A 14,265-nucleotide genomic window follows, 5' to 3' on the forward strand; every position below is an offset into this window, starting at 1 on the left:
AAATAATTAAGCAGTTTAGATGTTTCTACTTTTTTTTCATCACCCGGGAGGTTTTTGATCGGTCCCATATTTTACAGCCCAAACATACAGCAACAGATGGTTTATATGGCCCCACGGAGACCCGATTTCAAATCATGCAGTCAGTCTGGGATTGCGTGAACAGGCAGACGATACCAAGACAGCCTAAATCCACTGAAGCACTATGGCAAGTTATCCAAGATGTTTAGACAACCTCATTTTCTTTGACAGGAAGAACTGACACTGTTTAAAAGATAAAGAGTGCTTATACCAAAAAGTTCTACTTTTAGCCGCTTTTTAAATTAAATTAAAAACAAGAATCACTTATTTCTGAAAGCATCCTTTCTTTGCTGTAAAACTAGACTAAGTCGTCTATTTTATGACTGGATAAAGTCACTTCAGTTTGGCAGTTAGCCTATTGCATACTTGAACTATACTGTGACATCTAAAAAAGCTCAAAGCTATCTGAAACGTCAGTTTGGGGCAAGTTTTCCCAACACAATCAATACAAGCAAGCCACGATAGATTTTTTTTTCTTAAGACTGGGTTGTCTACTAAGAGTCAGTGCTTACATTGTAGTATCTGCTCTAGGCTTTGAAGCCCCCTGACATATACCAATGAAATTATAATGAGAGAAAATCTACTACTACAACAACAACTACTACTACTACTACTACTACTACTAATAATAATAATAATAATAATAATAATAATAATAATAATAACAATGAGAAGAAGAAGACAAAGAAATGAGCGAAAATAAGAATAAATAACTAAATGGATTTGATATATAAATTTAAAAAATTTTCTTAACAATCAAACATCGACAACTGGCTCCACACGAGAAACTAACTGAAATTAAACGTAATAAAATAACAATTAAACATAATTTAGAGTGCTGATCGTGATAGCCCTGCTACCTATATTTATGTTGCCCGAATCTGTATATAAAGTACCAAAAAAAAAAATCCCACAAGAAAACCAACAAACAAAAAGACAAACGGCTCAATGACAAGCATTTCAGAACTGCGCTAAAAGTGTATACACACGGAGACGAGTGGGTCAGCGCACGTGCGTTCTTAAGTTTCATGTGTGTGGATTTTTTTTTGTTTTTTTTTTGTTGACTTGCAGAATGGTACAGCCCACGCGGTTCTGTAGCTATGGAGAGAGGCTCCCCAGGAGCACGAGCCAGAGAGAGAGAGAGAGAGTGAGAGAGAGAGCAGGGACGAGCGAGGAGCGAGGAGAACGGATCCGGGAGTGCCGAGGCGCACAGACACACAGGAATCATGGAGAAAAGATTACCGCTCAGGAGGACTTTGCCATCTAACGGACTGCGACTTTTAATATCCCTCCTCACCGTATACGGACTTACCGGTGAGTTAACGGTTTCTGTATCATCCCTCCCATAATACTTTTGAGGCCATTGAAAGAAGTTGTTGCAGTAGGATTGCTCGGAGAGGGTCCTCACGGATACAGTCCACTACCCAAACCGGCTGGCTAGTTTTTGTTGTTTTGTGGTGGGCTCGTCCTGCTGCATTTAAGCTAAGCTTAAGCAGGCTAGTTGTTGCCTGTGGACAGTTATCTTTACGTTAACACTGATGGGAAAGTAGCTGCTGCGTCAGTTGACCGTTAGCTAAAACTCACTCTCCTCCCCCCATTTGAATTCAACTCCGTTAACATCAGTTAACTTCTTTACATCGGAGCGACTGTTACACACAAGCTAACTGTGTTAAGATTTTCAGCTTATTCCAGGAGACATAACTCAGACACGGCACTGATTGGTGTTATGGTGATAATGGGCAGACCTTCAAGCTGAGGTTACTTACAGTATGTCACATCATGACTTGGCTAACATCATTCAGGGCGTTTGGGGGATTTACCGGCTAGTTTGTCTCCCACCCACATGGTTACAAACTGAGGAGAAGCAGTGATTAGAGGTGCACAGAAATAGACAAGAAATGGAACAATCCGGGTGTCACGTATGGCTAGGAAAAAAAAGAGGCTCCTTTGTGAAAAGTTTGCCAAGTGGTTGGTTACAGATGGATTGTAGGTTATGTGATACACGACAGAAGGAGAGTCAGTGCAGAGTCTTCAGCTTTGGGGTAAGGGGTGGCAGGGGAAATGAAGACATATTTGAGTGCATGCACTGCAGTCGCAGAGTCTGTAGAAGTATTGACCTGCAGTTGGGCTGCATGCCAGCTGAAGCACCTTCCAGCCCCCTCACTGTCCCGAGGAGAGCAGCTGGAGAGCTTTGCTGTGTCTCAGACACAAACACAGATGGATGCTTAAGTAAATACTACCCAGAAATACACCAGTGTTCTTTTCTTTTCTGAATCCAAGAGCAATACACGAAAGAACAACTTTTACTGTATTGCTCATGTTAATGTGTAACATAGTGTTGGGCGGTATGGAAAAAAACCAACTGCATGATGGTATTTTTTTAAGATTCTGGATGGTTCATAATAGATCTATTATTATTACTATTAACTTTTTCATGGCCATCTGTAAGGTTTATACAAAAAAAACACTTCTCTTTTAAACCATTTAAAAGAAAAAAAACAATCAAAATAATAAGTAAACCACACTTAGACTCTTATCAGTAGTGCTCATGTGTTCAGTAGACTCGGTCCTTAATAGACTGCTTGTTCTGCTTTTAGGTTAGATGTCAAACTGGCTCCTTAGCATTAATATTTCCACAGCAGAGCTGGGTCTGAAAAAGCCTTGACTAACCTCATATCGTTGCCCTACCTGATTCCCTTTTGCTGTGTGCGAGTAGAGTTCCCTTAGACTTGCCTCCAGTGAAAGTCCAGCACAGAGACAGCATGACACAAAGCGAGTCTCATTTCTTTACAATTGAAAAATCAACAATCGACAAACCCAGCTCCTCTCTGGGTCTCAAGTCATTTGGGTTCATCCCCAGTCTTGTTTTTTTCATCCCCCATATGGCTTCACTGTTCTTGAATGTAATGAGGGAAGCCCACCCTTACTTCCCTAGCTGTTGACACATTGTTATGATGTGTTCAAACCATATGCCAACAGAAGTTTTCATGCGGTGTGATTACATACAGAGTGAGGCGAATTGACAGAACGTTGCGCTACAGGAGTTGGGATGAAGCTGTTTGCTCAACTTGTGACACACAAAAAAATCCACTTCACTCTACGATAGAGGCAAAAAATAAAGAACAAAGCTCGGAGAAAAGCGAGTGAAATCATAGTAAGGCAAGGCAAGTTTATTTATATAGCGCAATTCAGCAACAAGGTGATTCAAGTAAGGTCTCAAAATACGTGATCCAACTATTGTGTTTATTTTGTCTCTGCCCTCTTTTAAGGGCAAATATTTGTTTGTTTCTAACTTGACTATGTTCATAAGACTAATGCAAGGTCAAACTTTGTGATTTATGTCACAACACTGATATTTCTTGGCACCTTTCTGTTTTAGTCATGTAAATGTACTGTTATTAATGCTTTAAGTGGTTTTATCATTAATTATTCCGTACCATGATTTTTTTTTCCCCACAGGTTGTGGATTGTTAATATTGTGTATGATTGGAACTGAGTTAATATGGGTATCATCTCAGTACACTCTTCTGCGCTCCTATTGGCAATATAGTGCATGTAAACCACTTGGAAAACCTGAGCGAGCATTTCGCCTGTTCACCATTATTTTCAAAATTCAAACATGCATGAAATTAAGCTCAGGATGCTGCCCAGCACAAGTGTGGCTCCCAATATAACAGTAACTAATGGCCTTTTAAAAGCTGTGCTTTTTGCCTAGACACTTAGAATTACTATTGATTTATCTCTAATTATATTCTTGCTTAAATGCTTGATCCAAACAATATGTGTTACAGTTTTCCAGAGCTTAAGCTGATGTACAGAGATGCCATGTTTTGTCAGATCTGTAATTAAAGAGCAGATATTTTTGCTTTAAAACCCTAGAAGACTGAGCAAAAACTCTCCGAGAAGCCATGTCTTGTCTTAAATTGTATAATATCTGCTCTTATAGTAAACTGATTAATCGGTTGAGCACTTGTCTTTTGCGCCTGTCCTCCTGCTACAGTCAGTTTCATTTCAGTTGCTTTCAACAAATGTTTTTAAAGAAGCCTCTTCGTGCCTTTCTTTTTGTGTCTGTTCCCACAAAACACTGGTTCATAAATCATCACAGCAAACCGATAAACAATGCAATGTTGCAATCTAAGCTGATTAGCCTCAAAGGCGTGTTCAAGTGTGTTTGTTGATTTTCCAGTCCAACATGGTACCTCTACAGCCAGATTTTCTTAGCATGAACACATACGATAACGTAGCCAGCATTTTTAGTTTTAGGGTTTTTTTTTTTTTCGGTTTTGTGTTTGGATAAAAATGTGTACAGGTTTTTGACTCGTAAAAACATTGTTAGCAGCCATGTGGTCCTAGGGGACATTGTGATGTAAACACTTTTGAAGTTAGTTTTCTTCACTTCGCTGTAGCGTGTGGACAGGATTTTTGAGGAGGGGATTTGTTAAAAGGCGTGGCCACTGGCTGTGAGGACTGTAATTGAAGACCATAGTTTTGTGGTTCCTTCTCTTGGGGCCACATGATTCACAATCTAAATAAATAATGTAGTAATGGAGCCACCCCAAATTACAGACTCAGAAATAGATTTGAAAAAGCAGTGCAGCGACTGAGCAGATTTGGTCCTTAAGCTTAATATGATTCTGGACTCATTAATTGACAGCATGATGTAGCCAAGAAAGTTACTTTGTCATTAGGAATATAATTAAAACAACCGTGGCTTTGCCACCACATGGTATAGGGCAGATCAGGTCAAGACCCTTTTGTTGGGGGAGGAGATTGGATAACTTAATATAAAGTTACATCCCAGTCTTACTGGCTTTTCTGAGCAATTACAGCGTTAATACCTTGGATCGAGTGATTTAACTTTTTCAGGACTGATTACAGACATTAGTAATTATAGGATAACCAATATTTTAATATATTTTTAAAAATAGCATGTTGTCATGTTTTTATTCTGCTATTTTAATGCTTATTTTTTTATGTTTTAAGTATTAGCTGTTATGGTGTTTTAGTGTCTGTTTAAGCCTTATGCACTATTGGGGTTAGCACTGTTGCCTCACAGCAAGAAGGTCCTTGGTTTAAATCCACCATCTGGCCAAGGCCTTTCTATACGGGTACACCGACTGCAGATGTTTACCTGTCTCTCTGTGTTAGCCCTGCGACAGACTGGTGACTTGTCCATGGTGTACTCTGCCTCTCACCCTGTGGCAGCTGGGATAAGCTCCAGCTACCCTAAATTGGATAAGCAGTAGAAAACTGATGGATGAATATTCAGTGTAGTCTGAAGCTGCCTGCTAACTTAACCACTAGCATAACCCTTTGCCCTTTTGCTGTTTTAGTGTAGCTTTCGCCACTGTAATCCTTTTTCCTTATCTATTCCCAATATGTCTTGGTTTTCTTCAGTTTTGACAGCATTGTCTTACTTTCACCCCTCCAGCTGGCCTGATAGCAAGCCTGCTATCCTTGCCTTCATTGGATGTCACTGCAAAATATTGCATTTGATCATTAATGCATCTGGGAAACTGTGCATGCTTGTCATGGTTGTGTGGCCGTACAGCAGAAAGAATTGCAGCATTTATTGCAAGGTCAGCTATATCTGCGATATGCAGTCCAAACCACAGCTCCACTACGGGAGCTGCTTCAGACTGTGTTCTGCTCTGTGCTCAGTGGTGATAGGCTTTTGTCCATAGCATGTAAACAATCAGAACATTATGTGGGTAGGACCCTATATCACAGAAAGTCATACAGAGAGAGGCAGTTTTGTATTGTGACAAATCAGCATGCAAAAACACAGAATAATGACCCCAATAATCAGCCTATCCATAGCTAATGCTTAAAAAAAACACCCTTTGTCATGATAAATTTTGCACCACTCACTTGATGCTTCTGCATATTTCAGCTAGTCTCTTCCAAACAGTGATAGTGATAATTTAGCATGACCTATTGATTTATTTGTCAGTAGATTCAACCATTTCTCTTCATTGCTGATGTTAATTATCCACAGTTGTTATTTGTTATCAGAATTATGAGCAAGAAAAATGGCTTTGAAAGAGCATTTTAGCATTTGGATTCACATGTGTGGGTCACAGCTGTCACATCCATCTGAGCCTCCTTATTTGATCTCAGTTGAGAAGCAGCTGACTGAACACCCCTAATGACATTAAATGCACACAGGGTTTTCTTTTTGAAGGAAGGCCATCAGCAGATGAGTGTGTGGCTTTGTTGTGTAGGCTTGTGTGTAGGCTGTGTGGGGAGTTCAGGGAGCAGTCTGTGGTCACCGGCTCCTGTTGACTCCACCCTTTGCTTCCTCTTCCATGACAGATGTGACTGACTGTCAGAGGCTCTGAATTGCAAGCAGCTTCCTGGTGGTCCTTTAGTGAAAGCTGAGTTGTAAACCGCAGTTTTACCTCTTCAGCAAATTTGTTTGTAATTTAAAACACATCATCGTCAGTGACACTAAAGTTGCTGTTTGTTATACCTTGTAAGTGGGGCATAGAAGATGGCACCACTTTCCATTCATTCCAGTGTGAATAGCTCTCTTTTTGTGTTCTTTCTTCTTGAGTGGGCTAATGCACCAGTACGCTTTGGTATTGACTGCAACATTCCACCAATGTGTTCCAAAGCATTTTGTTGTTTGTTGAACCACTTGTCATTGACATATGAATCTTTCAAAGATCAAAAAGGAGGCACCTAATTCAAGGGATGAACTGCTGTGCTTTTGCACATTTTGCAATAAAGCACATTTCACACAAATGTGCAAGTAATGCAAGAAAGTCTAAGTAAGCTTGGCTGTGTTAAAGAATAAAGGTAATCTTATCAAATATTGACTTTCAAGAATTATTAGAATCGTAAAAGCTCCACTTTTTGACTTATATACTGTATACAACCCAATTTCCCATTGTTCTATTGGAGATTATGTATCGGAATTTCAGGAGCGGGACCACGCCTCCAAACACGCTCCTTCCGGTTGTCATCTGTATAGGTTCCCCCAAGTTCTGCAAACTGTTCATTCTTGTTTACATGCCCCACCCTCCCTCCTTGTTCTCAATTCTTTAACTTCTTCACTCCTATTTAGTATATGGGGATCTGCCAGACCCGGGAACCGTCGCCAGTCCTCTTCGAGGCCTTCCCCAAACCGCAGCTCAATTCATGTCCAAGCATTCACCTTTACCCACTAAGACGCTGTCAAACCTAAAACGAGGACGTGGGCCCAGCTAGTGAAATAAAATATAAAGAAATGAGGGGTGACTATATAGAATCCATCTAAAAGTAATTTTTAACCCCACTGTCTCATTTTGTCAGTCACTGACTTCTGGTGGTATTTGTTGTTTTATGTCTGTACCAACTTTAGTAGTTACCAGTCATTATGACTGCAGTGCCTGAGTGCTTAGCCATTCAGAATTGGAAGGAAAGGGGAAAATATAGAAAAATACACAAAAAATGCTAATATTAGCAGTACTATTTTTACTAGTGTGTCTTGCCTACTGAATAAATCTTGGATAGACAGGAATCAAATGTTTCAATTACTGAGTCATAGGAAACGGTGCTGTATAAATGTCTTCCAGATATTTCCATGGTTAATTACCTACCGTGAATGAACAGAGGGAAACTTTTTAAACAGTGTTTTTTGTCTACTGTTTTCAGGAGTCCAGGGTTTTTCCCAGAAAAACAGAAAGAGTAGATCACATTGTGTGGCTGTTAGGGTCACATGAGCACACTGTTGCTTTACAGTCCATATTAAAAAGCTATACATACAGTATGTCCACAGTCAGCAATCCAGTTCCCCAGGAGAGGAGCACAGAGGTTATGGGAAACAGGTGTGGCGGCTGAGCTTCATCCGCTCCGTCTCATTTGTTTCACTCTTTTCAAGTGTGGGATGAGCACGCAGTCAGTTGTGTGCACTGACACACCCCCTGCCACCCAGGTGGGAGATTAACACCCACCAGTCAAATACTGGGCAGTGTTGGTCGTAGAGGGGAAGCTATCTGCAGCGTGGTCTCGTGCCCACAAAGTATGGTGAGTAAGGTGCATTAAATTGAATAAGAATAAGCGCACCTTCATATTACTCATCTGCTCAACCGCATCAAATAATCTCCTGTTGTGTTCTGACTGTGTGCCTGAGTGAGTGACATTTTTACCTATGTAGGTAATTACAGTCAAGACTTCTAACACACATACTGCACTTGAAAGTTTCACAAAATGTGTTGGCCACAGCGTTAAGACAATTTTTTTTTTTCTTGAAAGTAACTGTTCTTTATTCCCAGTTTGCATCGTACACAGTTTTGCTACTAGTTGGAGAGCAGTTTTGAGAGTGTTTGCAGATCTTTTATACAGACTACTGTGGCAACCCGTTAGTAATGAACGTGATTGCAAGGAGGTTTTTGTGACGTGCCCTCTTTGTACTTGATTTCATCGCGCAAGATCCAGCAACCTCCAGAAACTACTTGACACTCCAGGAGGGAAGGGGATCATTAACCGTGTGACTGAGACCTCAGTTATTTATTTATTTATTTATTTTTTAAAAAGGTATGTAAAGTGGGGCCCTGCGACAGACTGGCGACCTGTCCAGGGTGTACCCTGCCTCTCGCCCTATGACAGCTGGGATAGGCTCCAGCGCCCCCCGCGACCCTGAAAAGGATAAGCGGAAGCGAATGGATGGATGGATGGATGTAAAGTGGGATTTTTTTTTTTTTACATATTTAAGAAGTCATGAGTACACCTCCTTTCATGTGCATAGGCTCAAACTCTCTCCTCAAACTCCATCTTTTGTTTATTTTTAGAGGTTGTTTAGTTTTCCTTTTAGCACCAGCCATGTTTTACCCATGTGTGCTCTAAGTTCTCTAGCATGATGTTTATTTAGTAATAAGACATGTGATATGCACAGAGAAAGAAAACAGACATTTTATTGAAAGATGTTTTCACCTCCGTCAGTCAGTCGCAATTCTGGCTTTTATCAAAGACCTTATTTACCCTCCTTCATCTGATTCTCATTGTATGGTTCTTTTTTGTGGGGATAATCATTGACATACACCTGAATTAAGCAGTGAAAGCACAGAAATATTTGGCTAATTGGAGGTTGAAAGGTTCAGTTCCTTGTTCCTCCTGTCCTCATGTGTGCTTGGGCAAGGTACTGAGCTCCAAATGGCCCCAGTTGCATCCATATCTGTGTGAGTGTGAGATGGGTAAAAAGCACTTAAAGACATGTGGAAAAAGAAAAGTCATATATAAATACCAGTTCACTTGCCGTTTACGGTTGAACTGTGATCCAAACCCAGAAGTGAGGAAATGTTCACTGCATGCGTTATTTACAATAATATATTTTCTCATGAGTGACAGCCTTAAATTATTTCTTGCATTACCAAGGGTAGTTTAAACATCTGACTGCGGAATTTAACATTTATCTGAAACAGCCTGTTTGTCTTTAAGAAAATCAATGCCGTGACACTTTTTGGATTTCACAGTTACTGTTTTATCTACTGTGGTCCAGGTTTTCAGACACTCAAACCCAGGGAAGGAAAACCTGTCTCCTAATTCACACTTTGCTAATTTGTCTTTCTGAGCATGGTCCAGAATGCAGATTTGTTGCAGTAAAAGCTTCAACACAATACTGCACAGCCGTACTCTTGCTGGTTTTCAGACAGATTGTTCTGTTCCCCTGAGAATCACCGCTACACTACCCATGTCCATGCAGCCCCCTTCTCCATTCTTCAGTCTCTCTGCTTCTGTTTTAGTTTCTGATCCCTTCTTCCTTTCAGCTGAATACATTTCCCCACCTTGATTAAAGCAGAAGCAAAGAAGAACAAACAGACTGCAGGTTTTATTACTTTTTAATATTGATGAAGGGAAGTGGACCATATCTGTACACTTTTTTTCCCCACATTAAGTTACTCTGTCACTGAGGGGATGAGTCATAAATCAGTGCTAATCTCTGAGAAACTTCATGGTTGTTGTTGTTTTTGCCTTGGAAAGAATAATCAACAAAACAAATGGACAGACCGGTTCCTTTTAGGTCTTAAAAGAGTGGAACAATATCAGATTTTTGAGAAAGCAAGGCACATACTCTACATCCTAAATGTGTTAGGCAAGCAATAACAGAAATCTTTGTTTTGTACATGTGAGCTTGTGTAACCTAAATTTGTTAAATCTATTTGTTAAAAGTTTGAATCTCTTTTGATTTGAACAAATGCAGGTGAATGTGGAGAGTGTGTAGAACGTACTTATGCATTTGCCTGTTTCTCTGAGGTCCCTGTGGATACAAGCTTCAATCAGCTTTGCATTTTGTGTTTTAACAAAAGACCTGAGTGACCCAGACACCTACATATTATCTCCTTGTTCTCTCTGTTGAAAGTGGGTGGCACATCTGAATAGAGAGAAGCGCCTTAATCTGCTGCAGAAAAATGGTGAGAGTATGTGAGTGGGTGTGCCGGAAAAACAAACTTCCTCTTAGCAGGATAATGCTGGGGCAATGCCACACTGACCAAACTACTTACTACTTATATAAACAGGATAGGATTTTGCTGGTTTGCTTTACTTCCTCCCCCTTTTGTAAAACAGCCAATATTGCTCTATACGTGCATAGAAATCATAATATACTAATTGCACTAATTAAAACCCACAGGTGTAAGCCTATCTGAGTGATATCTGAGTCTGTCTTTAAGTTATTCCAGGTGTCTGGATAATATTTTGTATGATTTGTCTGTTTGATTGTGGTAGAAATCATAAAGGGGATTACTTTAATCAGTAATTGAAATCTGGTTTGTTTAACACTTCGGTTAACTGCTGGTCTATGCTAGCCTATGCTAGGCTATAGGCTCGGAGCCTATAGCCTCCACCTGGGTGTTTGCAGGGACAGCAAGAGGTCCTTGTGCCACGGGACTCGTGCACCTTAAGAGAGATCATCTCAGTAGCCACAGGGACAGTGAAGAGCTGAAGCCAAAAACCAGCTGTTACCTTGGTTGCATGCCACTGAACACCAAACAAAGGCAGCTGCAGGTTCATCCTCAGAAACCTTTTACAACTTTTGCCCTGGATAGATCTTGTTGATCAAAGACTCTTTCCGTCATTGCTCAAGTTAAGGTAAACTGTGACTGTGTTTTGGCTTTCACACTTAGTTTATGCCCATTTGTTGCCCTTGCGAAATTTGGCGTATGCCAAGAGTGATATCAGAAATACTGGCAGCAGCACTGTTTTTTGTCTGACACACAGCCGGCACATCCAGCTTGGAACAGATTGGTCTTTACCAGCAATTCAATTACATGTCAGCATAGAAACTTAGATGAAGATGCTGCAGCAGTTGAAAAAAGATGATATGTTCGTAAGAAAACTGGGGATGAAAAAGCATACTGAGGCCAGTACGCTTTAAGCACCAGTGGTCATGGGGCTTTGCTGAGGTTAAAGTTTACACGAGCAATGGCCAATGCATCAAGCATAATCACAGCTTTAAGTTAGGACAAATGCAAATCACCGAAAGAAGAAAGGTTGTGCTTGACTCTGTAATAGTTGGAGCTATAATCTGATAAATTATCCAGCATGGTTATACAATATACTAAAATGTATCAGGATTTTCGTGGTCATGTTTTTAAAAAACTCAGATCCCATCAGAAGGGATCATATTAGCTTCTCTAGTCCAAACAACACCAGGCATAATGTATTAGTACTGGGCATTTGACTGGAATTAAAACTGTATAATATTTTGCCAACTCTAGCCTGCTGACTTTGCAGCATGAAGTATTTTGCTTCATACTCATATTTAAATTAATATCATAATGTGAAATTATTATTTGGGGAACTTTTTGCAACAGAAAATATGACTGCAGTACACACCCTCAGCCATTGGTCATAATCTTGACATTGTGCTTATGTTGTATGTGCTTCAAGGTTGTGGTTTGGTGTGGCTCACCAATGACTAATTGTAAAGTAAAAGAAAGTATGAAGTTGATCAAGTACTTTTGTAGTCCAAGCAACTTAGAGTCACTTTCTTCTGCTTTTCATTCATTTCATATCAATATTTAAGCTTATTAGCATGACCACAAATGTATTTAAATATGCTTGTAATCAACATTCAAGTTAAGTGTTTAGCTGATTAGAAGATAAAATGGCATAATTGAGTATTTTTTCATATCCAGCCACATTATTGTTCCATCTTTGTTGGAGTTAATGAACACAGCTCTTTGTATATACACAGATGATGTCCACGGAGTAGCATTGTTTTTGACATTCATAGGCCTTGGAGATGATAATTTTAAATACTGTTTGTTAGCAGAAATTGGCATCATGCAAGAAATCCAGAATTAGACAATCATGAGAATCATTTGAAAGCAAAACATTGTAATTCCCTCTGGGGGCTGTGGGAAAGTATGTTTCCATTATGTTTGATTGGCTTAATGAAAGTACAGTAGCCCATTTAGACTCAGCGAAAGGCAGTGGAGTCTGTGATCAGTAGAGAACTCATTTTTTCTTCGCTGTAAAGCCCTCAGCACCACCCAACAAGGGCGGGATCTATTTCTGTCCTAATTTCTTCATCAGGAAATTACAGTAATTTTAAGGGAATAATGACATGTAAATGTGGAGGCAACAGCAGGTACCTAAAAACAAAGTGTGCCTCTAAGGTCATTGCAAGGTTAACATAGTTTAGGAGGCTGTTGTTTTCACCCAACTTCTTTTATTAGCACAGAGCCTGGAGTGGAGGGTTATTCTTGTAGCCATAGTATACTGTCCTTGCTTGGCCTGTTTGGGATTTTAACAAATGCTGTGAATGATTTACTGGGATTAGTTAATCGGATACTAAGCCACCCATGAAGCGCACCTTGTTGTTTTGTAGACACTTCACTGGTGCAATGTCTGCCCAGACAAGTCAACAGTTACTAAAGCAATGGATTGCTGTGAAATGTTTATACAGGACGTGTCAAACTCATTTTGGTCAAGTCATCGGCCAAATACATTCCAACTTGATCTCAAGCAAGATGCACCTTTTCCCTTTCTTGAAGTCTAAATATATTCACTTGAATAATGTTTTTTTTAAAGATGTAATGATATGTTCATTACATCCAATTACTCAACTCCCCTAAAAATTTACCAGATTCCAGAAGGTATTATTTCTTTTCAAATTATCTTTCTAATCTATTGAGTAATCCATTTGGAAAGAGATGACCTGCAGCCTAAGTGTAATTTTCGTCACTGTGTTGTATAGTGAGAGTGGTCTATGTTAGCACTTACTTGTCAGGGATTTCATACACTTAAGCTCTAATTAAGAAATTCTCAAATTGTTGCCTCTCTATTTTAAAAAAAGAGACCTTCAAAATTAAGTTGCTTATTCTCACAGCACAAAGGCATATTCTTCTTCGTCTTCTTCTTTATGCCTCATCCCATGCCAAATCATTTTAATCTGGGAAGAAATTCCATCTGATCCCCCCAGAATCAGATAATTTATACTAAATGAACAGATTTTATCTAATCTGAAAGTAGATAAAACATGTTTATGTTTCTCTGCATCGTAGGTATTAGATTGGTGTAGTTTTGCAGTGAAACTATGTTGTATCCCATGCTATTGAGGCAGGTTTCTGGAAGTTGGTTGTAGAGAAAATCACAGACAACTAAAACAAGATTTTACTTCAGATTGTGACATATGGATTGGGTGAAAATTGATTTGGTGGCAAAAATATTGGAAGAAAATAACACAAATTAAAAAGTGCAAAGTTGTGACCCATGCCATTGTACTTTAAAGGTCTTTAACTGACAAAGGATTTGTTAAATGTACTGAAGTTGTATAAAAATATAGACCGGTTTAAATGGAAAGCATTTTTTTTTCTAATTTAACTCACATGTCTTTTTTGCCTTCTTAGATCAGCTGTGACTTTTGTAAATAGCCTTCTCTGTTCTTTTCCACATGCATGGAAAAATAACATTTCCACCCATCTTTGGGTCATCTAGCAAATTTGCACGCACATACTAAAGTACCGCAAACCCCCACAGCAAACAATAACAAATCCCACACAGTAGGACAGGACACTGTAGGAATGTTTATCTTCCACTATGTACCAAGCAACACAATGCCCTTCACAGGTCCTACGGCACAGCTATAGTTGACTCTGATGAGAGTTTGCTTTCTGTCATGACACTCTGTATGCCTACATTATTGATCTTTTTTCTTTTAAGCTCCGATCTTTAATCAAATGTGACTCAGATGTGAAGGAC

General features: G+C 39.5%; 1 protein-coding gene across 2 annotated transcripts in view; it reads left to right on the top strand.

Annotated features, from left to right (window-relative positions):
* The first annotated feature begins 1,260 nt into the window (after positions 1–1,260).
* Positions 1,261–14,265, top strand: part of nectin3a (nectin cell adhesion molecule 3a) — a 35,219-nt gene continuing 22,214 nt past the window's right edge. For both annotated transcript variants that reach the window (XM_085371230.1, XM_085371231.1), the window contains exon 1: positions 1,261–1,392. In XM_085371230.1, the coding sequence (XP_085227356.1) occupies positions 1,305–1,392 (88 nt within the window). In that variant the 5' untranslated portion in view covers positions 1,261–1,304. The remainder of the gene's footprint in view (positions 1,393–14,265) is intronic.

This window comes from Diplotaxodon limnothrissa, linkage group LG14 (genome assembly GCF_057381915.1).
Source record: "Diplotaxodon limnothrissa isolate DT_005_m linkage group LG14, D_limnothrissa_male_GT1.1, whole genome shotgun sequence".
NCBI classification, from domain to species: Eukaryota; Metazoa; Chordata; class Actinopteri; order Cichliformes; family Cichlidae; genus Diplotaxodon; species Diplotaxodon limnothrissa.